Below are 27,078 nucleotides of genomic sequence, written 5' to 3'. Positions count from 1 at the left end.
TTTAAAATCTAACAATATCATTTAAATTACTTTATATACTAATAGGTAGCTTGCAATGAACTCATATTATATTGTATTTTGTTATGTTAATCTAAATCTGAAAAGTAACTGATAATTTTTATGTTTTCAGATAAATGTTGGGTACAGTAAAAATTACCATATTTGCCTCTGCAACATTGAAGTCAATCTATGAAGTACAAGAAAATTGAAATACTCAAGTGACGTATAAAATCATCAAAACTCAAGTACTCAAGTACTCAAGTACTGTATTTAAGTTAATGTAACATAGTTACCACTGGGAATTCCATTCCATTTTTATATAAGTCTGGGTTACCACCTAGTGTTTGAACTGAGGAAGTGACCCATTTGAGTTGATCCTGCACAGAGAGGCTTCCAATACTCCAAATGTGTGTGTGTGCGTGTAGTAACATAAATTTAAAAAATATGTTGAAATAAAAAGAAATTCAAACAAAGTTGTAAAATATGTTAATATTCACTTCTGTTCAGTAAACACACCTGAACATGCCAGTTTTGTTTAGTAATTTGAGAAAGCATTACTCTGCATAGGTGTGATGGTTAGATCATGTCCAGTACTTTGCTGGTGTTTCACAATCTACAGTATATGTAATACTGCATAAAAAGAGTTACGGATTCTGGGGGAATTTCATTGCATAAAGGCCAAGGATCACAGTCACAATCCCAAAATGGGACCCAAATGTTCAGAAAGCAAGATTTAATGATATTTTATTGTAAAAGGTGTTAAAAAAAGTCTTTGTACAGAAAACTGCCATGTAACCATGATTATAGCCACATGGGATCAGAAGTACTTTGGAGAATTGTCACTTATCATCTAGAAATGCAACCTGAAACTCCTTGTGCAAGGAGGAAGCCAATAATTAATTCTGCAAATGCCGACTTCTCTGATTATGAGATCATGTCAAAAGGACCTAAAGACAGAGGAACCATGTTCTGTAGTCAAGAGGAATCTGCATTGGTATGTGGCAATGCATCAGGGAGTCACTAGCATATGTGTGAAGGTAGCATCATTGTGGAGGTGTGTGTTGGGGTTTTAAACAGAATAGAAGTTCTATTTTGCAGTTAAAAATGAAAAGAAAAAGAAAGAAAAAGGGGGGACTGGACATTGGTCTGTAATTGTCTAAAACACCTGTGTCAAGACAAGGTTTTTTAAGTTGCGTTTTGATTACAGCTACCTTACAGGCCTTTGGTACATAGCATTTTTTTCTAAACATAGATTGATGATATTTAATATGAACGTGTCTATTAAGAGTAAAGTATCCTTGAGCAGTTCAGTTGAAATAGGGTCCAGCAGACAGGGTCTTAGTTTAGATGAGGTAATAGTTGAAGTTAGCTCAGTGAGATATAGGTAAAATGCAGTCTAAGAGGGACTGGGGCCTTACTGATGATTCTAGAACTGTTTATAGTTTTGTGTTGCGAATGTTTTATTTTCTTTTTTCACAAATTTATCCCTTTTAAAACAGCCCCGGTTTGTGATTTGAGGAGAATTTCTGGACGTCTATTATAATGGGCTCCAGTGGTATTTTCAGACGGCACTCTCTCCACTTCTTGCCAAATGCTGAAAGAACCGTAAGTCCTGTCCCTATAAGAGTTATATTTCTTGTTATATATTTTCAAACTAAAACTGCTATCATTTAAAAAGTATAAAAGATACAAAGAAGCTGATCAGACAAAAAGTTGTAAGTGTCTAGACCCACTTAAATAAAGTTTCTACACCAAAGTATGATGATACAGAAAGCTGATCAAAAGAGGCAAGTTGAAGGCAAGTTTCAAGTGTGTCTCATTCTTTTTCCATGGAAAGAAAAAGTGAAAAGTAATAGCACACACGTCCTATAAGAGACCTACCTTATGAAAGTTGAATAAAGTTTTTACATCAAAGTGTCAAAAAAGATATGGCAACCGGAAAATGGCGCAAAAATGATAATGAAGAGCGAAGATAATATCGGTGTGAGAGCTGTGTTGCACAGCTCTCTGTGTGTAGCCCTTTTTGGACATGCACTGGAATTCAGACATTTTCCAGACTTTTTCTGGGGTGGGTGTATGTGTGAACGCAAACTCCAAAGTCTGTTGCCCCTGACATTACTTGGATTTTACCCAGCCAGCTCCCTGGTGCAAAGTGCGGATTGTCTCCAACTGAGCTCATTTGTGAATAGAGGTAATACTTCGGTGAATTCACCATGACTGACCTCAAACTGGAAGGACAATGAAATTCGTAAACTTCTGTCGGTAAGGGCAGACCTGGAAATGATCAAATAAATAGAAGGAACAGCAGCGATGCTGGAACACACAGGGTGAAGACAGTAGTGTGTGTCAGGAAGTGTAATGTTCCTCTCTGTCTCTCCACAAAAAAGAACTGCTTCCAGCTGTGGCATGACGGATAGTAACTTCCTGATGTTCATGCGTAAATAAATAGACAATAGCTAAATCGTTGTTTAGGTTGTAAGTTTTTATAGTTTGCATTTTTATAGAAATACTTTATTGGGTTTACCCGTGTTTTTACAGTTTTGTTACAAAAAGATTTATTTAAAAGTAACTTTGTTCCATTTGGATTCAAAATTCATTCCAAAGGGATACTCGTCCTTAATGTGCTTTTTTATTTTAATTATTTTGACAATGAAAGCATTCAAATAGATCTTGTGGGTGCAGAAATATACCCATTTAACTATGGGCATGCAATGTCCGATCAGAGGTCTAAAATATGCCTATGGCTCTTAGTCTAAAAGGGATGAATTCCTAGGTTTCCATTGTTACAGTCTGGATTTATTGGTTGGTGGCCAAAGTCCCACAGGGAGTCACATTGGTAAGAATTCAAGCAGTCACTGAGTGTATGGGACAAAACAGCTACACTGAAAGTGCTGATGCAAACACACACTCCAAATTTTAGCAGTCCTTTTGAAAACCAGCCTAAAATGGATTTAGGGACCCCCTGCTGAAGTTTAGCAGCAGGCGTTTCAAGAATGTTCTCAGGTCTTTTTTCATGCATATCTTGTTCTTCTGTGTTTTCAGTACATCTCTTATGTTCCCTAAAATTCTCTGTGCTAACTAGTATTTCATACTTTTGTGACTGATTTATTGTGTCAGCCAATGAAATTGTGCTCTTGGGTGCGGTCGCTGGAGTGGTCTCATAATTGTGCTTCATGGGTGTGATCTCACAGGGGTCTTTGGCTCTCTGTCCCTCATTTGTGTCTAAATGGTGTGCATTTTTATTGGGGGTCTTTGCTTTCTCTTTAGTGTTCTCTGTGCTGGCTGGTGCTTGTTCATCCTCCAACTGATTGTCTGTCTCTGCCAATAGATTTCTAATATCAAATGCAGCCATTGAAGTGGTCACACCACTGTACCCCAAAGCTATTTGCTCAGAGGAACCTTTGGCTTTGTGTTCCTTGTGTATGTCCAGTTTTTGTCTATTACTAGTCCTTGATTTCTCTCTGTGATTCTCTGTACTAGCTAATACTTTTTCATCCTTTAACTGATTGCCTGTCTCTGCCAATAGATTTTTGTTCTCAGGTTGGTTCACTGGAGTGGTATCATCACTGTACTGCACGGGTGTGGGCTTAGAGAGTTCTTCAGCTTTCTGTTCATCATGTATGTCTAATGCCGGTTTATTTTCAGCAAAAGCCCTCGATTCCTTTCTCAAACTCTGTGTGCTAGTTTTTATTTCCTTTTCATGCTTCGTCTGCACCTCTTTATCTTCAAGATTACGAACTGATTGCTTTAAGCCATTTATCATGGCACACTGGTCCTCTATCATTTGCTGATTAAAAGCAATTTGACTTTTTTGCTTTGTTATTACCACATCTTTTTCACAGATAAGGTTTTGAGCCTTCTCCGCTTGGTACTGAAGAACCTGCACACGTGTCCTTAGGTTGTTATACTCTTCAATTTTCTTTTTGTTCACGTTTGACACTTCGTGTAGACAACGGACCTCTGCTGACAGAGTTTGATTCACTGACAATTGTTCTTCTCTCTCAGATTCCAGCGAGGCTACCATTGCAGTCAGGCTGTTTTTCTCTTCAGTAAGAGTTTTGACAGTTTCCATCAGTTGGTGAATTTTTTTGCACAGATTATTCATTTCTGCTAGCAGAATTTCTTCCTCTGGTATCTTTTCCTCAGGCACATCCAACTGCTCTGTACTAGCAGTAAAAGCTGTAGCTTCTTCTGTAAAACTGTCTGTGCCAGCTAAGGTCTGTTCCTCCTGATTTTTTTCCAATTTTTTTTTTAGAGTAAACAGCTCCTCCTTTATCTCTGATTGCAGAAAAGCATGGTGCTCCTGGTAGTTCCTGCAGCTAACTCTCAGGTCATGGAAACTATGTGGCAACTCTGTTGGATCAAGGGTTTCTGACAAATAGAGTCGTGATGACTCCACCAAACTGTGTGTGACATCCAGACGACTGTAGACATTATCTTCAGGTTGGTAGCTCCTTCGGCTGAGTGTTAGCTCATGGACACGTTGTGGTAACCCCACTAAATTTCTTTCTGGCCGCTCTGGCAAGTACAATCTTTGTGATCCTGACATCTTTGTAACACCAAGCATCAAAATTGTCTTTGTTAATGTAATTTGATTGGATGTCTATCTTGAGGCACACAAACAACAAGAAAAATATTCACCTGAAGACAATAATCTCTAATTGAAAGTAACTGATTAACTCTGATCAGTCACTCAGGATCGACTAGAAAGTTAATAAAAATGCTTTGCTATATGAAGGTTATAGGAGCTAGTAAGACCCTTACAGGCATCGGCGAAGCTTTGATAGAGTGACGTCATAACATGTATAGGACGCTTTGATCTTTGCGTGCTTTTAATTAATAAGTCTGACGTAGGAACTTTACAATGTGGATTTTTAGATTTTGTTTTTTTTTTTACATTGAAAATTAATACCACATCAGCAATATTTATTTGTATATTGTAAATGCCTCACTTTCTGGTGTTTTGTAATGCCAAGAAGACAGATGTCTTAATGAAGCCGCACCATCCAAAAAAGGTTCAATTACGTATTTTGTTTTTTGACCATTGTCATTTTAGTGATTTAGAGTTATTATTTTGTTTTATGTTGATTTTTTTATTTTGTGTTTGTTTTATCAACCATTAATTAATAAAAGTTAATATGTTGCCACTGACGTGAAGTGAGCGCAGGAGCGGTGACTCCTTTATGCCAGTAGGAGGTGACTGTCTCCCATGCTCCGACCTGTTTTCCACACTATCCTACTTGTACCGTACGCTGCCATTGTGCACGATTTTGTCTTCTTCCCTCGCTTTTCCTTCACACAGGAAAACTACTGCAATTGTACAACAGTGTAAGTTACTCCCGTTTCGGCTTTATAACAACCAGCCCCACTGACACAGGGACATATCGGGGTAGTTGACCGCCTCATCCATGCATTGGAGTGCTGGGCCCCAGCGCACCGGCTCCGGCTCTAGCCATGTCGGCCAGGAATGTGTACGCCGGTGACACAGCGGGAGGCGAACCGGCAGGTAAACCAAACACTGCCAAAGCTTCTGACAGTTTGAACAGTCGCAGTAGCCGAATCCGTGTATGTGTGTTGAGTTTCACAGAAGACAGAGTGGTGTGTTGTTGGCCGCTTTTCACCGGCTAGCCGTAACTTTGTGCTATTCCAAATCTAGGTCACTAGATCAGTAGAGCAAACTCGCCATTTAATGTATTTATGTAACATTGCGCGACATTGTTTGTCACATCGCTTTACCATGTCCAGAGTTGACTTTCTTCGGCTTGGCGTGCCGATTAGCGATATTTGCATTAAAATTATAACCGTGTAACATCTGCTAATGTTAACCCATTCGACTAAATCATGTTAGCGTTAGCCAACCTAACCGAGTAAACCATGTTAGCGTTAGCTTAGCAATGGTAGCAGGGACTGTTTATCCTGGCAACTGTCTAAAATCGACCGGTTTTATGCACACTGCCGTGGTTTTTTGAGGAATTGTCGGAGGGTTATGTGAAACTAGTAATAATGTTAGCTGATGTTTAGCAGGCCCAACCAGATATCTAGCGTTTACTGGTCTCTCGCCCAAACGGTTGAACCAGCCAAACTAGCACCGGCTCTACATATACGGATATTTTTCTGTCTCCTAATTTGGAGTCCTTGAGGTCTGTCACAGAAAAAACAGTAAACTTCTACAGGGCTTAAACTGAGAAGAACCATTTACATTAGGGAACATATTCTTTAGTTTTTCTCAGCAAGCCTGACTAGGGGTATTTTAGACATAAATATTGGGTTGTTAATGACGTTGAGGTTTTTTTTTTCATTCTATGTGGATAGTAAATGCAATACCTTTTGTGACTTGTGTACTTTTTTGGCATTAATGTTTCATAAATTGTAGGTTAAAAATTATGGTTAACTTTAATTGCTGAAGTAGAGTTTTATTTTTGTAGATAATCTTTAAATCTTTGCTTGAATTAATTGCAGACTACCTGAAAACACAGTATTCTAATTAACACAAATGCAATTTTATTAGATATGCTTATGAATTTTAGTTTTAGAAATATGGAAATGATTGAGATACTTTTAAATAATGTGTCAGTGTACTAAGGATGCATGTTTATAAGATGCATTTAGTTATACAATAGTGTAACTAAATATTTTATGCATTGTGGGATGTAAGATAAGATATTATTAGAGGTGTTGTTGGTGATGGTAATTGGTTAGCAAACAAGGATTCTTTCTCCCTTGTATAAAAAAACCAAAAAATATATATTATGTATTGGGTTAAATACATTTTAAGTGGATTTATACAGTTTACTAATTTACCAGAACCCCTAGATTTCTATCATTACAAGGGAAGCTACATCATTTGCGACAGTTGCTTACCCATGTCTGATGTAAGAAACAAAAAAATGTCCATCTTATACTTTAGCTGTGTAACATCTACTGTTCACTCAAGCCTGTGGCACATGTAAGCCTTTAAAAAGGCCTTTATAAGCCCTTTAAAGCACTGCTGCACAAACAAGACAATAACAACAGGGAGTCTGTATATTTTATTTTTTACATTTTTGCCTTGATTTTGCACACGTTTATTTCCAGGGTTTTCCTCGTCTAATTCTCCCTGATTGCTTTTTTTAAATGTGATGGTATCTAAACAAGTTAGCCTTAACCAAGAATATGTAACTCCCATCTTTAATTGTTTGAGTCCATTTACATATACATATTTAGAGACAAAGAGACAGATCTTCTGTGAAAATAAAATATTTCTAATACACTGACTGCAAAACTTTGTAAATAGTCGATAGCCTACATCAACCGCTTTGCTCCTGACTCTGTTCTGCAGTGCACTGGTCAGCTGACACGGATTACTGTCTTGCCAACTGTGGAGTTAATGTACTCTAGCGAGTACAGATTACAAATGTTTCCTGGGTCCTTTGTCAGTCATAGCATCTAGTCTAATGGCCAGAAAGCTCTATTTAGTGTCATCATACCATAGAACCTTTTTACACTTATTGGGCATATAATGGGTTTGAAGTTGTTTTTCACAGGTCATGCGCGTAAATGTTATACACACATAATCTTGGTGTTGCAAAGTGTTAGAAGCCTGATGTTATAAATCAGTAATTTTTTATTATGCTAAATGGTCTGCACTTATATGGTGCTTTCCTACCTATTGGCACTCAAAGCACTTTACACTCCTTCTTATTCACCCATTCGCACTCACAATCACACACCGGTAGGGGAGCTGCTATGATGCTGTCCAACACTCACCAGGAGCAACTAAGTTGGGGTTCAGGGTCTTGCTCATGGGCCGCGGATTGAACCAACAACTGTGAGAATGGTGGACAACCGCTCTAGCTTCCTGCACCACAGTCGCTCACAAGATTGTAGGTAGGTTGTACAGGGTCTGATGTCTAGCCATATGGTTGCCAGGGTGACCTGTAATAAAAATGAGGTTGTTCATAGTCTCCTAATAGCTATTTGGGTCACAGGGTCTTAGAAATAACATTAAAAATAGCCGCCATATATATCAGTCGCATTTAGTCTGTCTTATGCCACTTTCTCCAGTTTCTCCACCACAGATACCCTTTTGAGGCCATATATAAATATTTGGCCTGAAAGTTCCACATATTGCCAAAATAGATGATACCTCATGGAGATGGAAGGAAGGAGTCAACTAATCTTTCCAGTAGTCTCTGAACAGCTTCACTATACTGTAGCAGCTTAAGGCTTTAGTAATCTCCACTAGCGCATGCCTCAATTCAAATAAAGACATCTGTTGGCAGGACATAATATGCATGCACTGACAGCATGTAAAAGCTGAATGGATTAGGTGATTAAATGATTAGTTCAGGGTTTTTCATTCATGAGCCATTGAAAGCCAAGTGTATAATATCACTTGCTGTAGTCCCAGTCACACATGAGAAAAGGATTGGCATTCAAGCACATAATCGCCATAGGAGACCATGGAACAGATACCACAAAAAATATAATAACAGGAAATTTGTCCTCTCCAATATTTGTCACAATCAATCCATTTGTCTTCAAAAGTTGGAAGGAAACAAACTTTCTACCTAAAGTATTAAAATTGCTACAAAAGATACTGTGTTCTATTTCCTATGTTGTGCAGCCCTCTGGCTGTAGCATAATGAACCAATCCCTGTGTGTGTTACGCCAACGGAAGCAGCATAGTCCACGCCCACTGGTGAGTTTGCCAAAAGTTGCTAGTTTATCGTAAAAGAGTGGCGATTGCAGCGCCTCTTCCCTCTTTTTCCTTCAGCCTTGTGCTGACTGGAGAAATTCCTTGCTAAAGAGCATACATGTCTTTTCAATGCAGTGGCAAGAACAGCGGTAGCAACACCTCCAGTGACAGCAAAGTGAAAGAAAGCCGCATAAGGATCTGTGGTGCAGGTCTTGGGTACATCGAGTCCAGTGACCGCCGCCTGCTTTCGTCTGCTACAACCAAGGGCGGCAGCAGTACGCTCGGACCCAGCAACATTTTACATAAACACCGGCGCGTTGCGTGCTGCTCCGGTGCAGCCCACTCCCCCACCAGACCACCAGGTGGTGGCATCACAACGCCGGCCAGCGAAGCCTTGCAAGCTGGCATGAAGCAGAGAAGGTTCTGACGGGTTTGGGGGGGACCTACGAATTAAATGATTCTTGTTCTAAATGTGGTTGCGGTTCTTGCAAAAAAAACCAAACATCCTCTCAAAGATTTCTACAACTAGCTCTGTGTTTTCACACTGTCTTGTTCTCATGTGTCTCCCACCCACCCATTACAGCCCACTCGTTGTTAGCCACCGTGCTAACTCTGTGGGCCGGGTAGTCACAGAGTTAGGCAACAGAGCTGTCCAATCTCCTGGCAAAATGAGCCATCAGTGTGGCCCCGCCGTAAGAGGAGAGCCAAGGTTTTTACTCCCTCTACTCTCTGGTCTCCAAGAGGTCTGGGGAAATGAAACAAATTTTGCTAACTCATCGCTAATGAGAGTTGGAAACAAAAGTCACACCGGTTTGGACGTTACCTGGGTCAACAAAGTCTGCATCATCTGTTGGGGAACCAGGGCAACATGATGAGAAGTGGTCTACTGGAACAAGAACAAGACATTCATGGACAAGGGATGAGAATAGGGAACTATTGAAATGCTACTATACAAGTATTCATTTCAAGGGGGTTTCCATACAGAGGATGTGGGATCGATTGATACTTCAAACCCAACCCAGACTAACGTCAAATCAACTGGTAGTTCAGTGTTCTAATATCCGCAAGAAATACTTGCTATCACAACTAAAGATTGAAAGGTTACAACACAAATTCTACAGCAAGGGGGATATTTTATCATCAGCCCCACCATCCGAGATCGTGTTCCAAGCCTCAATAACAAGCCCAGATTAAATTAATGCAAGAGCAGCTGACCTGAAATTGAAGATCATGGGTAAGATAGATACCTGAAACCTCCGTGGCTGGTTACCAAGAATAAGTGAAGAGCTTTCTGTAAGTCCACTAGAGGATGTGAACGCAGCACTATAAACAATTCCAACTGTGGCCATCACTGAGACCGATAAGCTGATATACAAAACGGCAACCATGATCCATGGGATGCTTGGCTACAAGATCAACATAATCCGCATAAGGTGTGGTATCCTTCATGAATCTGGCGGTTGGGGGCTAATATCAAGGCAACACGCAGAGAAGTTAGCCAACTAAATGCATGATGCAGAAGTACAACCTACCTAATAAGTGCAACAAACTGTCCATACCTGAGGCCTTGCAGACTACCAACTAAAACTCACAGCTCTGGCTACTCAGCTGAAGAGGCAATCGATTGACTCCATACTTTCACATTATCTAATTGTCTTGTTCGATGCACATCTCTATAGGCTCCACGGTAAAACTACAGTTTGCAAATTAAGCTAGCGCTATAGTAAGAACCTTAATCAGTTCTGCTCTGCCCAGCCATCCCTATTCCTGCTTGGAGACAGCTTTGCGTCTCTCCTGACACTCTGCTGCTCTCTCCACAGCCCTTCAGGTAGTCCAAGTTATAAAATTACAATGATTAAGTCTTATTAGATCTTACTAATCAATATTACTTTACTTTGATTGGTCAAAACAGCGAGCCTTGCTCAAAGCACTTTTTTAGAGGCCAATATGTCATCAATGATCAGTGAGTCTGTCACAAAAAATGTTGATGCATATTTCTGTAAAAATAAAAAAGATGAAAAATGTCACTAAATTTAATAAAGTAACAATGCGCTAATATAAAAGTGGAAGCGTTAGCCACCATTTTGCAAGTGGTGTGCTGTTTAGAGGTATTCAGAAACAGTATGCAGTTGCTATGGGTAGGCATTACTTTGTATGGTATTGTTGTACAGCTGCTTATGGGTATTCTTTACTGTTAGTAATGGTCCATAAGTGCCTCATCAAGGCTCTTAATGTTAGTTTTGTTGTCATGTTTGGGCAAGCCCTGGAAATGAAAATGCAACAGTTGCCTTTACTTTCTTTCTTTTTTGTAACTTCCATCTAAAAAGTGCTGTTAGACAGATTTATAGTCTGAAATGCTAAAGAGGAAGGAAATGTACTTATGTGGTTGTAAATTAATTCTTAGTCCACATTCTCTGACCCTTTGCACTTATTATGACTATTGTGTTTCAGAGGATGTGCTGGTTGAAGAAAACCAAAGCAGCTCTGTCTCTCTGCCCAGCCTGACGACTCCATCCTCATCTGCTGGCATGTCCTTAAGTATGGAGATGCCCCGAAAACGCAAGGGCAGCATGGACAACCAGTGAGTATGAGTGTGATTGCTTTAATGTGACTTAAAGTAAATGCCATAAATCCACTGAACTAAATTAATGCTAATTGTTATTGAATCATTGTTTTTCTTTATAGCGATCCAAAATCTGCATTCATTCCTGATGCAGATATGGAAGATGACCAAAACAGGTACTGTGTGTAGAGGTAAAATAATAGAATACCATAAAGAGTTTTGTTGTTGTTGTCGTTTACCTGGAAATAAGCAACTCCCTGATTCCCTCAACAAAAGTCAGTGGGATTTTTTTTCATAGGCATTTGGGTTATCGCAAAACAATAAGCTCCATGACAAACCAAAGTTCATAATACCTTTACGTTTTTGTTAAGCAAGGTAATTTTCATAGATAAAATCAACTTGTACGATTTTTTTTTTAAAGCTTAAATACAGTCATGTGAAAAGCTATTGTTAGGCTATAAACAAACCACGTCATGGTCCCATGACTTAAATTTCACTACCACTAAATGCGCAGTTTGCAATTTAATTTAGCAAACGTACCTCTTCTGCAGAAGCCTTGTTTTGTAATGTTCCCAACAACATCTGCAGCCTAATTTAGCCACTTCTTAGCAGCCATATTTTGAAAGTCGTGTAAAGGTCAAAAACTTTGTGAATCTGTTGGCCTTGTGTTACTACTACCTTATTTCAGACGTTATCTATATACTCATAGATTTTTGAAACAAGGAAACCGGATGTGCAAAAATGGTAACTGATTTCCAGGTTTTAGGACTCATTCCTACAGCACACTATTGGATAATCAAGTAATCTGCAGTTAATTGTTCACCAGTTATTCACTCTAGTTTTTTTAAGCAAACAAGGCTAACTATGCTAGACCTTTTCTGAGGAACTTTACAGCTTGTCTGTTGATTTTGTGCAAATGTATATTTGCATAATGTTGCTTGACATACATAAATATATTTCATATGTGTTTTCTTGTGTTAAGGTCAGATGGAGAGGACCAACATGTCAAAATTAAATGCTTCAGGTAGGTTATATATGATGCCATCACATAACATTCCTAATTTTTAAAATTATAAGAGGGAAAACTACTTCGATTAAATTATTTCTTATTCATATCTTTGCAGGGAACCACACAGCCAAATTGAAAAGAGGAGACGGGACAAAATGAATAACCTCATTGACAAGCTATCAGCCATGATCCCCACTTGTAACCCAATGTCTCGGAAGCTGGACAAACTCACTGTGCTTAGAATGGCTGTGCAGCACCTAAAATCTCTCAAAGGTATCAAGTCAATCAAAGGCCAGTTTTGTTTAAAAACAATGTATGCTGACTTTTTCTCAACTGATTCAGTCAATTAATTTACCAACAATTCAGTTTTTGTTTTTTGTTTTTGTTACATGGCTTTTCATTTCATTCTTTCATTATAATTTTACCAGTTTAAAACATTGCACTCTCCATTGCAAGATCAAATACTTTTGATGCAGGCCTCCCCAATTTCTACCAGGCCTGGGCCTGGCACTGCACAGCCAGGGATGGGCTGTTGGGGGTTCAGTGTCTTGAACAGGAAGATTGGGGCAAGAACCTCCGACCATATGGTCGGTAGGGGGGCACTCTACCAACTGAGCCACTGCTGCCCTAAAAGCCACTGCTGCCCTAAAAGCCACTGTTGCCCCAGTTCAATATTAAATACATTTGTTGATATTTAGAATAAAGAAAACATTGCTACAACAAAGTCTGCCTTCATGCTTGTGTGGGTTTCATCCCACAGTCCAAAGACATGCATGCTAGGTTGATTGATGATTCTTAATTGCCCTTGGCTGTGGATGAGTGTGTAAATGGTTGTCTGCCTGTGTGTGTCTCTCTGTGTTGGCCCTGTGATAGACTGGTGACCTGTTCAGGGTGGACCCCGCCACTCGCCCAGTGACAGCTGTGATAGGCTCCTGCCCCCTGTGACCCTGAACAGGATAGTAGTGATGGACCGATTAAGCCCTGAAATTATAAACTAGGTTTTAATAAAATAATTATCCTTTAAATCTAACTTCTAGCTGTCCTACAAATACTACATTGTAAATACTAGGGCTATGTATTGGCAAGAATCTAACAATACTGGCAATTTTTACGGTCATACAGGGGTTTCCATTTGATATCCTGCAACACTGTCAGTAATGCAAAATATTACTATTTTCTTATACTTAATTGTAGATAAACTAAGTATAAAGAATACACCACCATATACATCTTCTTCTTTTCCTTTCGGCTGCTCCCTTTCAGGGGTCGCCACAGCGAATCATGTGCCTCCATCTAACTCTGTCCTCTGCATCCTCTTCACTCACACCAACTAACTTCATGTCCTCCCTCACTACATCCATAAATCTCCTCTTTGGTCTTCCTCTAGACCTCCTGCCTGGCAGCTCCAACCTCAGCATCCTTCTACCGATATATTCACAGTTTCTCCTCTGAACATGTCCAAACCACCTCAATCTGGCCTCTCTGACTTTATCTCCAAAACATCTAACATGAGCTGTCCCTCTGATGTACTCATTCCTGATCCTGTCCATCCTCGTCACTCCCAAAGAGAACCTCAACATCTTAAGCTCTGCAACCTCCAGCTCTGCCTCCTGTCTTTTCTTCAGTGCAACAGTCTCTAAGCCGAACAACATTGCTGGTCTCACCACCGTCTTGAACACCTTTCCTTTCATTCTCGCTGATACTCTTTTATCACACAACACACCTGACACTTTTCTCCACCCGTTCCAAGCTGCCTGCACTCGCCTCTTCACCTCTTTTCCACACTCACCGTTGCTCTGAACCGTTGACCCTAAATACTTAAAGTCCTGCACCTTCTTCACCTCTGCTCCCTGTAACCTCACCGTTCCACCTGGGTCCCTCTCATTCACACACATGTATTCTGTCTTGCTGCGGCTAAGCTTCATTCCTCTGTTTTCCAGAGCAGACCTCCACTTCTCTAGATTTTCCTCCACCTGCTCCCTGCTCTCACTACAAATAACAATGTCATCTGCAAACATCATAGTCCAGGGAGATTCTTGTCTAACCTCATCTGTCAGTCTGTCCATCACCAGAGCAAACAAGAAGGGGCTCAAAGCCGATCCTTGATGCAGACCCACCTCCACCTTGAACTCCTCTGTCACACCTACAGCACACCTCACCACTGTCTTACAGCTCTCATACATGTCCTGCACCACTCTAACATACTTCTCTGCCACTCCAGACGTCCTCATACAATACCACAGCTCCTCTCTCGGCACCCTGTCATACGCTTTTTCTAAATCTACGAAGACACAATGCAACTCCCTATGACCCTCTCTGTACTTCTCCATCAGCGTCCTCAAAGCAAATACTGCATCTGTTGTACTCTTTCTAGACATGAAACCATATTGCTGCTCACAAATGTTCACCTCTGCCCTTAGCCGAGCTTCCACTACTCTTTCCCACAACTTCATTGTGTGACTCATCAGCTTTATTCCTCTGTAGTTGCCACAGCTCTGCGCATCTCCCTTGTTCTTAAAAATTGGTACCAGTACACTTCTCCTCCAGTCCTCTGGCATCCTCTCACTCTCCAAGATCTTGTTAAACAAACTAGTCAAAAACTCTACTGCCACCTCTCCTAGACACTTCCATACCTCCACAGGTATGTCATCAGGACCAACTGCCTTTCCACTCTTCATCCTCTTCAATGTCCTCCTCACTTCACTCTTACTAATCTTTGCTACTTCCTGCTTCACAACAGTCACCTCTTCTACTCTTCGTTCCCTTTCATTTTCCTCGTTCATCAACTCTTCAAAGTTCTCCTTCCATCTTCCCATCACACTACTGGCACCTGTCAATACATTTCCATCCTTATCTTTAATCACCCTAACCTGCTGCACATCCTTTCCATCTCTATCTCTTTGTCTGGCCAACCTGTACAAATCCACCTCTCCCTCTTTAGTGTCCAACCTAGCATACAAGTCCTCATATGCTCTTTGTTTGGCCTTTGCCACCTCTATCTTCACCTTACGCTGTATCTCCCTGTACTCCTGTCTACTCTCTTCAGTCCTCTCAGTGTCCCACTTCTTCTTAGCTAACCTCTTTCTCTGTATACACTCCTGAACTGCCTCGTTCCACCACCAAGTCTCCTTGTCCGCTTTCCTCTTTCCAGATGACACACCGAGTACCCTCCTACCTGTCTCCCTGATCAAATTAGCTGTAGTAGTCCAGTCATCTGGAAGCACCTCCAAACCACCCAGAGTCTGTCTCAGCTCCTCCCTGAAAACTAAACGACATTCTTCCTTTTTCAACTTCCACCACTTCGTCCTCTGCTCTGCCTTAGTCCTCCTTATCTTCCTCACCACCAGCATCATTTTGCACACCACCATCCTGTGTTGTCTGGCTACACTCTCCCCTACCAATGCTTTACAGTCACTGATCTCTTTCAGATTACAACGTCTACATAAGATGTAGTCTACCTGAGTGCTTCTCCCTCCGCTCTTGTACGTCACCCTATGTTCCTGCCTCTTCTGAAAGAAAGTGTTTACTACAGCCATTTCCATTCTCTTTGCAAAGTCAACCACCATCTGACCTTCTGCGTTCCTGTCCTGAAGACCAAACCTGCCCATAACAGTCTCATCACCTCTGTTCCCTTCACCTACATGCCCATTGAAATCTGCACCAATGACAACTCTCTCACCTCTGGGGATGCTCTGCATCACTTCATCTAACTCACTCCAGAATTTCTCCTTCTCTTCTAACTCACATCCTACCTGTGGGGCATAACCACTCACAACATTGAACATCACCCCTTCAACTTCCAGCTTCAGGCTCATCAACCTGTCTGATACTCTTTTCACCTCTAGAACATTCCTCACAAAATCCTCTTTCAATATAACTCCTACTCCATTTCTCTTCCTATCTGACCCATGGTAAAACAACTTGAACCCTGCTCCTAAGCTTCTAGCCTTGTTACCTTTCCACCTGGTCTCCTGGACACACAGTATGTCCACCTTCCTTCTCTGCATCATGTCGATCAACTCCCTAGCCTTCCCTGTCATAGTACCAACATTCAAAGTCCCTACTGTCAGTCCTACATTCTTAGCTTTCCTCTTCTCTCTCTGCCTACGAACACACCTTCCTCCTCTTCTTCTTCGTCTTCGACCAACAGTAGTCCAATTTCCACCGGTACCCTGTAGGTCAACAGCACCGGTGGCGGTCGTTGTTAACCCGGGCCCCGACCGATCCGGTATGGAAGCCTTTGTCACGATTCGCATGTTTGATTTGGCATGTGTTTTACGTCGGATGCCCTTCCTGCCACAACCCTCTGCATTTATCCAGACTTGGGACTGGCACAAGAAGACACTGGCTTGTGCCCCCTTGCGGTTGCATTATACACCACCATATACATAATATCCACATTTTAAGAGTGTACTATCTGTGTAATCAGAGCACCGTAAATTTGAAAATATAGTTTAAATATAGTTCAGCTGTATATAAACTCCTGATGAGAAGCATCAGGAGTTTATATACAGCTGAAAATGTCCCATTTGAAATGTGAATTACAGATGTTTTTGAGAATTGATACAGTAACACAAAACATAATATTGTGCATCATTATTTTATTTACTATACCCCTAGTACCAACTGCCTACATTTCTATGACATTTTTTTCAGGATCAGGAAGCTCCTTTTCTGAAGCTAACTACAAGCCATCATTCCTTCCTGACGAGGAGCTGAAACACCTTGTCCTCAAGGTAAACCTACCAATAAAAGTAAAGGCTAAAAATTCTAAATGTTCTAAGTTTGAGAAACTGTCATTGTAATGTAATGCAGTAATTACCATCATGTGCAAAGCTTGTAACAAGTCAGTCACTCCAGCGTGTCTTAAATCCATGACACACCAAGGCAATGTCAAAGAACTAGTGCCAAAACAGACAACTGCTGTGTCTGCTCATGTCGCCCTTTCTGGGCAAACAAGTGCCACTTGAACACGCTACGGAAACTGCCAGGAAGAGCTGACAGGCACATAGAACTGCGCATTTTGCATTTGTGTAAAGGCCTATTTATACTTCTCCGTCGATACATGTAAACATAGACGCGGAACTAAGCAGAGAAGAGAATTATGGGTACCATAGTCGCCGAGGCCCTGACATGCACACCTCCTAAATCTCATTAATGTATTGTGTGGAGATGTGGGTTGACCCAGCTGATTGAATAATGTCGGGAGGCAGGATTGAAGCAGGAATAGAACCAAAGAAGAGCAGAAAAGTAGAACAAGAAAAGTAACTATTCATACTTATATACATGTTCACACTGATTTTATATAATATTTATACATGTTGTTTAATATATTCTATTGTTGTACTGCTGCTTTATTCCGTCTTTAGTTTCTTCAGTTTGTTTTCACTGTGTTTTGAGATGTGTATTTCCATTCATGACTTTTTGTTTTCAAAAAGGAAAATAAAATAAAGATAAGAAAAGGCTGGATTTGATAGCATACTATACTTCACATGGGACACAAACTATTTGATCAATGAAAACTGAAATAGTTTCACAATTTACTATTTGTGGAACTGACAACTCCTGTTATCTCTCAAAATATTCATAGGTTTATTCATTAACAACAAAGGACAGGACATTGTAGTACTCTGTCTATCAAATACATCACATCCTCATCTGAGCAATGACAGCAGAAAACAAGGTAACTCCCGAGGCTTCACATACTTTTTCTTGTCATTGTAATTTTGTGCTCTCTACTCCTGTGAAATTCAGTTCATTGGACCACACCATATCAGAGCATTCTGCCAAAGAACCATTCTTGCAGTGTTCTGGAAAAAGTTTATAAGGTCTGTTTTATCATTAAAATCCACAATTACCTTCACAGTGTTGTGAATTGTAGAACGTGCACATTTAATTTCTCTTTCCGGATTTTTTCTTCATTTTTGGCTAATTGAGGTTTGTTAAATGCGATACTGCCCTCTTATGGACACATTTGTCTGCAATTCAAGTATAAAAGAAACGTGCCAACGTATCCGAGCGTAGGTCCGCATTGACTTTTACATTCATCGATGGAGAAGTATAATTCAGCCTTTAGAGGAAGAGAAAGTGGAAGGCTCGGTGTAGTGCATGTATTGATTGTAAACAATGCAGCATTAGCTTAACATTTTCACACCATGCTCGTTCACCGCAGATGTCTGATAACAAGTTACCTCAATGTGATTTTAAGTTGATACAATTTGCACTGTCCGTGGTCTCTTCTACTGCACTGTTTTATGAGCTGACCACCGTGGTCTAAGCTGAACTTCCGATCTTAGTTTTTTTTTTTTTTCAGTAATGGGCCAACACAGATTCAGTGTATCGAATTGGCCAGAAATCTGTGGACAGCGGTCTAACTAGAATAAACAGTGTGGGACACACTGCAAACACTAGATCAGCAGATGTTCCTCAATGGGCTGATACGCCCTGAAGGCTGACTCTGGCCTTGGTGTGTCTTGGGCCAAAAACATTTCAGTCAAATGTCCAATCAATCTGTAAACTTATGCTGCTGATGCCAATTGCACTGCTTTTTTCTGTCCACAATACCTGCAGCTGACTAATCAGTTTTCTTCCCTACCCTGAACTTGTTTTTTAGCTAGCAGTGAGAGAAAGACAAACAGGCAAAGACAACAGACCTTTTTACATCTCAAATTGTCTGAATTTAACCAATGCATGCCAAAAAATGGCTTATTAAGACTTCTGCAGACCACCTTATTTTCTGTTTTAGTCTGACTAAATATGAGGAGGCTTGGCTTCATGAAACAATCTTTCCTATTATTCAGCCTCTTCACATTGTTGCTTCCTGTCTGCAACCTTTTGTCATGCACATGCACTACTTAAGTGCATGTAAAGGCATTTTTACTTACAGTTGATCTTAACTATGTCAAACATGCAGAAAGAAAAATAACCAAAATTATAGAATTTCTGTTATTGCTTCTGAAGGCTGTTGTCTGTATTTATATTGCAGAAAGTAGCGTAAGGAACATAATTTTAATATTAATTAATAAAAATGCTATTTTTTTGTTATTTTAATATTTGTTGAATTAAAAATAACAAGTTACTCAATGACCTCTTACTTTTGTTTTGACCATGTCATCTCATTGGTTCCCCCCCCCCACCCCTTTTTTTTTGTTTTGTTTTGTTTTTCATTGTTGTTTTGCAGGCTGCAGATGGATTCCTGTTTGTAGTGGGCTGTGATCGTGGGAAAATAGTTTTTGTCTCAGAGTCCATCACGAACATATTAAATTACAGTCGGGTAATGCTTTTACATTTGTTACTGCATCTGCTTTTTCAAAAAATATTTACATTTTGTTAATTAAAAAACCCTGGACATACCAGATGGGTTGTCTTTTAATGACCACCAAGTTGGTCTGAAGCAACACTCTTGGTATTGTCCACAGAACTGCACTTTGGAAATACAAAGTTGTTGATTTTAAATGTGTCCTAAATTTTACTTTAAAACTTAAATGTGATATATTTTAAATTAAAGAACCAGCCGCAACATTTTTTAAGCATTTGGCTACCGGTTGTGTTTAGTCTCTCTTACTTAGATTTAAATAATAATAAAATTTTATGCTAGAGCTAATGATAGTATACTTATGGTATACAATCCTAATTTATATTATATGTTTGTTTTTTTTTTATTAAAAATGCCAAATTGCTATTTAAACGTTTTTCTATTAAAACGCAAGATGCACATGACTTTGTTGATGGAAATTATGATGTTGGTCTATATAAACCTTTGTAGGGTGTTAAAACACAGTAAATTGTAAATGTATTTTTAATTATTGCATTAAAAGAACATACGTACATTCACATATATCATGCAGCTTAAGAATAATACATATAGTTTTTCTGCTTTGTTTCTTATTAATCTGAAACTGTTCGACACAGCATCTGGCATGTTCAGGGTTCTATTTCCTATGTTGCTTGCCCTCTGGTTGTAGCATAATGAACCAATCCCTGCGCGTTCACACCAACTGAAGCAGAATAGTCCACACCCTCCGGTGAGTGGGCCAATAGTTGCTACGTTATCGCTGTAATGGTGCGCTCAATTATGTCCGCAATCACACCATAAGAGAGCGGCCACTGTAGCAATTCTTCTTTCTTTTTCCTTCAGCCTCTAGAGCAATTCCTTATCTAGAGAGCAAATATGTCCTTTCAACGCAGCAGCAAGAAGAGCGGTGGCAGCATCTGCGGTGGCAGGAGCAAAGCTAAGGAAGGTGGCATCAGGATCTGAAGCTCCTTTCACGTTGGCTAGTTCGAACCCGATGACTTTCACCCTCACTGCCTTGGCTGCTCGCCTCTGCATCTCACCTCAGAGCCAGCCGATGCCCCACTCCACCCTCTCCTAAGGATGCCTTGACGGCCCACCTCACTGACCGCTCACCGCTCATCAGTGCGCAATTCACTTGGCGGCGGCTGCTAACAACAGCTTTGTTTTAGTTAACGCTGTCTCCGAGCTGGATGATCTTCCCGCCAAATACGAAGAGATCAGCAAGTTCTCCAGTGCCATCCTCACCATGTGTGCCCCGATAGCTTCAGAACGCATCTCAGCATGGCAAACTATGATCATGAGGAACGCCTAGCTTCATTTTCTTCCATCCCAGAGGCTGTCAGGAAGGATTTGCTGGGCACCCCAGGATTTGCTGACCGATCAGCCCTCATGGTCTGTTTGGCCACCCGCTCCTCCTCCACCTGAACATCAGGCAGCAACAAAACATTGCCAACTGGCCAAGCCTTGCAAGCTGGCTTGCTCATGGTCTCGCCCTCCGGTGGAGCCCCCCCCCCGGAAGCAGAGGAGGTTCTGATGGGTTGAGGGGGACGGGTGATTTAACTGCTCTTTGTTCTAAAAGTGGTTGTTCTGTTTGCTATTGCAATAGAACCAAACATCTCCTGAAGGACAAGTCTTCCTATAGCCAGAATACCCCTGAGTTTTCACACCCAGCAGTGTCTGCGTCCCACATGTCTCCCACCCATAACAGCCAGCTCTTCGCCGTGCTAACTTTACGAGGCGGCTAGTTCCTGCTAAGCAGCACACTCTTTTTCCTGGGATCCATACAACAGCGGGGGAGAGGGTTGAACGTTGGCTAGCTGCCACAACAACAAGGTTACTATCAGTGGAGGCAGCTGTGTTTTTTGGACAAATGGGTGGACAGAATAATACGGAAGGGTTATTCTCTCCAGTTTGCCACACCCCAGCCCAGCTTCGCGGGGATCCTGGAAACCCTGCTTATATCCCCAGCCCAGACGACAGCTGGGTCTCCTGGGGAAACGGGCCATCAGTGTGGTCCTGCCGTGGGTGGAAAACAAAGGTTTTTCTTCCCGCTACTTCCTGGTCCCCAAGAAGTCTGGGGAAATTAGACAAATTATGGATCTCTCACTGTTGAATCAGGTCAAGTTGGTCCGCCGCTTCCACGTTTTAACAACAGCCTTGGTTCTCCAGAGCATGCACCCAGGAGACTGGCTGTCTGTGGTGGACCTAAAGGCATATTTTACCATTCGTATCGCCATGCAACACAGGAAGTTTGGGCCTACAGTACCAGTACAACTGCCTACCGTTTGGCTATTCTCTCGCCCCACATACCTTCTCCAAATGTCTGGAGATAGCACTAGCTCTGCTGCGTGCTGTTCTACTGAGACGATCTCCTTCTCCTCGCTCTGTCCCAGGAGCAAGCTCTCCTGCAGATGGTGGATCTGGTGACTCATTTATCGTGTCTGGGATTCACAATAAATTGGCAAAAGAAGATCACCACTTCTGGCTCAGTCGATTATCTTCCTGGGCGTGAAGCTGGATGTGCCGATTATGTGGGCAGGTCTGTCCCAGAAGAGGAGAGAGAAGCTTCTCGCCATGCTCCATCGATTGTCTCCCCGTCGCACTGTCACATCAATTGGTTCTCTCACCGGCAGATCGATCCAGTGCGTCATTGCAAACGATTGGTCATGATCCACCCCCATCAGTGTGTGTAGATCTGGCTTAATGGAGGGAATCTCACCTTATGTTAGAAGGCGTTCCCCTAGGCCGCCCCTCATCACACGTCTCGGTGTTCACAGACGCTTCGCTGATGGGATAGGGCGGCGCATGCCTCTCTCAGTCAGTGGGGGCTCCCTGGCCAGAGGGTGGCGTGAGTTCATCACTGCTCCACAGCATCGCCAGGAAACTGCTGCTGTGGGTGCACTCGCATCTCTGCTCCATCTAAGCTGTATACATCCACTGCATTTTGATCACTACCGCAGACACTGTCACGGGGGGGGGGGCACCCTGGGGAATGGGTGCTGGTCCAAGAGGTTTGGAGCAGGCTCAGCATAGCCGAGGTGGACCATTTTGCAGCCAAAGGCAATGCCCAGTGCCGCCTTTGGTTCCTGACAGGGAGCGCCTAGCCGACCAAGGGTTTTCGCCCCGCGTAATGGCCACCATTCAGGGTGCGGGGGGGCATCCACTACTTCCTCCTATGTAGCAAAGTCCTCATCTTTTCAGCGCTGGTGTTCGGAGAGGGGGGTGTCTGCCCCTTCATGCCCTCTTTCACGGGTTCTGTCTTTTCTTAAGACCCTCGTTTTCAGTCACCCCCTGCTGAAACGTTTCTTAAGTGGTGTGAGGTGGCAATGGCCTCTTTTGCGCCTTGGGAGCATATCGGGTCGGTCCAGGTGTGAAGCACGATTCTGTTTTCTGCTCCTAGCTGCTGTATGGAACTAGTGGGGCGTTAACTACATCCTGCTGTAGCGTTTGGTTTATTATGCTACAGCCAGAGGGGCAAGCAAAATAGGAAATCGAAAAATGGTTAAGTATTGTAACCCCAGATTCTATGACTATTTTGCACAGCCCCCTGACTTTTTGGGCCCCACTAGTACTTCTGGCTGGCTGAAGGAAAATGGTCAGTTAGAGGGAAGAAGTGCTACAGTGGCTGCTCTGTTATGGTGCGACTACAGACATAATTGAGCGCACCATGAAAGCGATAACGCAGCAACTTTTGGCCCACTCACTGGTGGGTGTAGACTATACTGCTACAGTTGGCGCGAACGCTCAGGGATTGGTTCATTATGCTACAGAAATGTGACCATTGTTCCCCAATCTGTTTGTTTTCCTGTATTTATTTGTCAGCAGGTAGTGCTTTAAATGTGTGCTTTTTCCTCCCCTTTTATCAACTTTGGAACATTGTTTAGATCAAATTTGATAATTATTTTTTTCTTTCTCTAGGCAGAGCTGATTGGACAGAGCCTGTTTGATTACATACACCCTAAGGACATGGGAAAAGTAAAAGAGCAGCTGTCAGCTTCTGAATTATATCCCCGTGAACGGCTAATAGATGCTAAAAGTAAAGCAATTCTGTTTGTACCTACAGTATGTGTTTGCGTAGGTATAACAGAGAGCAAGCATTTTTAACACTCTTGTTATGTCCTCAGCTGGTCTTCAGGTCCAGGCTGACCTACCAGTAGGTGCAGCAAGGCTGTGTTCAGGTGCACGGCGCTCTTTTTTTTGCCGCATGAAGTACAACAAAATTTCTGTAAAAGTGGAGGAGAAGGAATTCAAGGCGAGCACTTCCCAAAAAAAAGGTAATTATATAACGGATTATAGGAAATCACTTTTGTACTGACAGTTTTTAAAATTAGTTTTATCTATCATATTGTTAAATTATTAAATATTTATAAATTGTTTCTTTTATCTATTTTGTGTGTGCATGTGCCTACAGAGTCACAAAAGTACTGTACAGTCCACTGCACAGGCTACATGCGCAGTTGGCCTACTAGTCAACTGGGAGCAGATGGGGAGGGGGAAGCAGAGAAGCAGGATGGCTCCCACTTTAGTTGCCTCGTGGCTGTGGGACGCATCCATTCCCACTCATCTCCCCAGGTTAATGGAGAAGTCAGAGTTAAACCCACAGAGTTCATCACACGCTGTGCTATGGATGGCAAATTCACCTTTGTCGATCAGAGGTATAATAAAATTTAAATAAAGTCACATATAATTTTATGTGAGTAAGTAAACAAATGAATCACTTAAAAGTAATTTACACTGTTACTACAACTTGTTGGTGAGAGTGCTGAGATCATTGATCAGATCTTTCAGGGTTAAGAATACATTAGATGATTTGAGATGATGACTTACGCCACCTTTACAGTAAAGCCAGTGTCTGAAACAGACCACGCTCTTGACATTATAAGAAAATGGAGGAGTTCACTCTCTCTCTTTTAATTATAATTAATTTTTTTTTTTTTTTACATGTCTGACACCTATGAGAATCATCAATCCTGTCAAACTCAAACAGTATTAAGATGTTTACACGTGTATACTGTGTTAGCATTTTCCTTTTCTCCTGCAGAGTGACAACTATTCTTGGTTATCTTCCCCAAGAATTACTTGGGACATCGTGCTATGAGTACTTCCATCAAGATGACTTGCCGCATTTAGCTGACAGACATCGAAAAGGTATATGTCATTTTTAGGTGACCTTATGCTGTATGTCTTTCGGTTAATTGTCTTGGATCCTTTATTGGCATTTTTCAGTCACATAGGCCAAATTATGTTTACAATTCCCCCTGCAGCATTAAACCACAGGTAAATCACTCATTAAATTTCTGTTTCTTTGTTTATTCATGTAGGTTACGGTGTCTTTAATTTTTATGTCTGCTGGTCCTGGCCTTGATAGTGATCTCTTTCAAAGCGTGTGATACTGAAATGTTTGGTCTCATTTGATCCATGAACTCATCTTCTGTTTTTCCTTTTTAGTGCTGCGGAGTAAAGAGAAAATAGAGACAAACTGCTATAAGTTCAAAACTAAGAATGGCTCTTTTGTAACTTTGCAAAGCCAGTGGTTTAGTTTTGTAAATCCCTGGACCAAAGAGGTGGAATACATAGTGTCAACTAATACTGTCATATCGTAAGTATCTATTTATCTATTTTTGTGCATTACATAACATTATTGTATTTGAGATTGGTATATATTAATTAGAGCTTTATCGTGCAACAACGTATGATTTCAGTCGAGCAAGTCGTTCTGGCAACAAGTCTGAACAGTCAAGCAATTTTGAGACTTCTGAAGGTCAGTTGGTTCAAATGATAATGCCAAGACTGATATTTTAAATAATGCTTAAAAAATAATAAATCTGTAGTCCTAGCACACAGTAAAGTATATGTTTTATATATTTGTATATAAAACATGATATATTTATTTATATATTTATACATTTTTGTTTCTGTTTATAGATCACAAAAAGTCATTTGAAATTATACCTGGCATCTCCACAACACCTGGAACTATGGTTTATGCTGGAAGCATAGGGACCCAGATTGCCAATGAGCTGCTGGATTTCAACAGGTATGGCCTTACAACAACAAATTAGGTCCTCCTTATGTTTTGCTAAGGTGAAAGATATACTTTTATTACTCAACTACAATTTATATGCATATAAGTTATTGTAGGGATTACTTAGTGGAGTTTTAAGTTGGTTTGTGTCTGTGCTGTTTTAGGATGAACTCGTCACCTTCCAGTGGTAATGTCAGCCCATTCAGTCTACCACAGGATAAGTCTCCACAAACTCACAATCAAATCAGCAACAATGTAAGTCTCTGTACATAGATATTTTTATCAGTAAATCTATCACCATTAACAAGGTTTCCAAAAACGAATGAATCCTTTCCAATTCACAAAACTGATGAAACGTTCATGTAGTTTATATTTGTACCAGTATTTAGCCAAATGCAATAAAAAAAAACTAAAACATACTGCCTGAGTAAGGTATGAATTTATCTGTAAAATTATATTTAGTTTTGATGTAGACGCACCAGGAGCTATTTTTGTAATTTAATCATATTGCAATTTGTATAGCATGGCAAATATTTTGTCAAAAATTGAGCAGTATAAATTTCATCTTTATTTTGAATAAATACATTGGTGTAAACAACTATTCATCCAGCCAGCTGATTACTGCCACTTTATATCTCAGTAGTTATATATGATTTACAGTTAAGGCTAATTACGTGAACAAGAAAGAGAGTGAGAACGCCAGAGCTTTCTTACGTCTTGGGTTCCTGGCCAGAACCTCTAGAGTGATTGTACAGTGTGAAGCATGGAGGTGGGAGTGTGCTGATATGGTCCTGCATGAGTGCAAAAGATGCATGTGAGAGAACATTTACACAAAAAGGTGAACATACAAAATTTTGACTTTTGTTCATAAAATGTAAACCTTTTTATTACTCAAATATATCTGGTTTGTTTTTCAAAATAAGTGTAAAATTTTTTAGTGATACTAAGCAACAGTGTACTCATTTTTGTTATATACTTTATGTACCTCTCCAAAATTTCCTCCAGAATTTGAACGGCTTAATTTAACAAGCATAGATTTGATTATTTTCAACTTTTTCTGCATGTCTAAACTCCAGTTGCTGCTACAGCCTAAACTATTATATCTTTTCATCATAGGTGCCAAATGGAGAGGTAGCAGACATGGAGATGCCAGGCAAGTCCAACTCAGAGGATGAGTCCCAGGGAGCTGCGTTTTCAGGAGGGGAGACTCTCATGGGTACTCTTTCTGATCCTGTTTAATAGCTTATTTATGAATTTGATTTGTATGTATGTATGTATTTCAGTTTTTTCTTTTACCTCACCTGACACCTTCTCTCACTTAAGGGGAGAATTCACAGCTGGATTTGGACAGCGTGGTTGGGCCAGGCCTTAGCAGTCTTAGCAATGATGAAGCAGCCATGGCAGTAATCATGAGCCTCCTGGAGACTGACACAAACCTGGGTGAGGCTGTGGACTTTGAAGAGATGCACTGGTCTTTGTAGAATCTGCTGTTGCAGTGTGACACTGTAGC

At 40.9% G+C, this 27,078-nt stretch overlaps 1 protein-coding gene across 9 annotated transcripts in view; it reads left to right on the top strand.

Annotated features, from left to right (window-relative positions):
• The first annotated feature begins 2,137 nt into the window (after positions 1-2,137).
• bmal2 (basic helix-loop-helix ARNT like 2) overlaps positions 2,138-27,078 on the top strand; it is a 26,428-nt gene continuing 1,487 nt past the window's right edge. For 2 of the 9 annotated variants that reach the window (XR_010914229.1, XM_067501985.1), the window contains exons 1-17: positions 4,476-5,506; positions 11,129-11,258; positions 11,363-11,416; positions 12,223-12,264; positions 12,365-12,522; positions 16,906-16,985; positions 19,430-19,522; positions 23,462-23,579; positions 23,668-23,817; positions 23,955-24,198; positions 24,585-24,691; positions 24,992-25,142; positions 25,246-25,304; positions 25,469-25,580; positions 25,733-25,823; positions 26,685-26,784; positions 26,892-27,008. Coding sequence is in view for 8 of the 9 variants with exons in the window: in XM_067501985.1 (XP_067358086.1) it covers positions 5,455-5,506; positions 11,129-11,258; positions 11,363-11,416; positions 12,223-12,264; positions 12,365-12,522; positions 16,906-16,985; positions 19,430-19,522; positions 23,462-23,579; positions 23,668-23,817; positions 23,955-24,198; positions 24,585-24,691; positions 24,992-25,142; positions 25,246-25,304; positions 25,469-25,580; positions 25,733-25,823; positions 26,685-26,784; positions 26,892-27,008 (1,858 nt within the window). In the remaining variant the exon portion in view is untranslated. Of the gene's footprint in view, positions 2,263-3,842; positions 3,899-4,005; positions 4,050-4,288; positions 4,444-4,475; positions 5,507-5,537; positions 10,111-11,128; positions 11,259-11,362; positions 11,432-12,222; positions 12,265-12,364; positions 12,523-16,905; positions 16,986-19,429; positions 19,523-23,461; positions 23,580-23,667; positions 23,818-23,954; positions 24,199-24,584; positions 24,692-24,991; positions 25,143-25,245; positions 25,305-25,468; positions 25,581-25,732; positions 25,824-26,684; positions 26,785-26,891 lie in introns of those variants that run through there. The other 7 variants (XM_067501987.1, XM_067501990.1, XM_067501986.1 and 4 more) reach the window with 7 other exon arrangements.

The sequence above is a fragment of the Channa argus genome, chromosome 4, assembly GCF_033026475.1.
Source record: "Channa argus isolate prfri chromosome 4, Channa argus male v1.0, whole genome shotgun sequence".
Lineage (NCBI taxonomy): Eukaryota > Metazoa > Chordata > Actinopteri > Anabantiformes > Channidae > Channa > Channa argus.
Note: the sequence above shows the minus strand (reverse complement) of the source record. Positions and strands in the feature narration are given on the sequence as shown.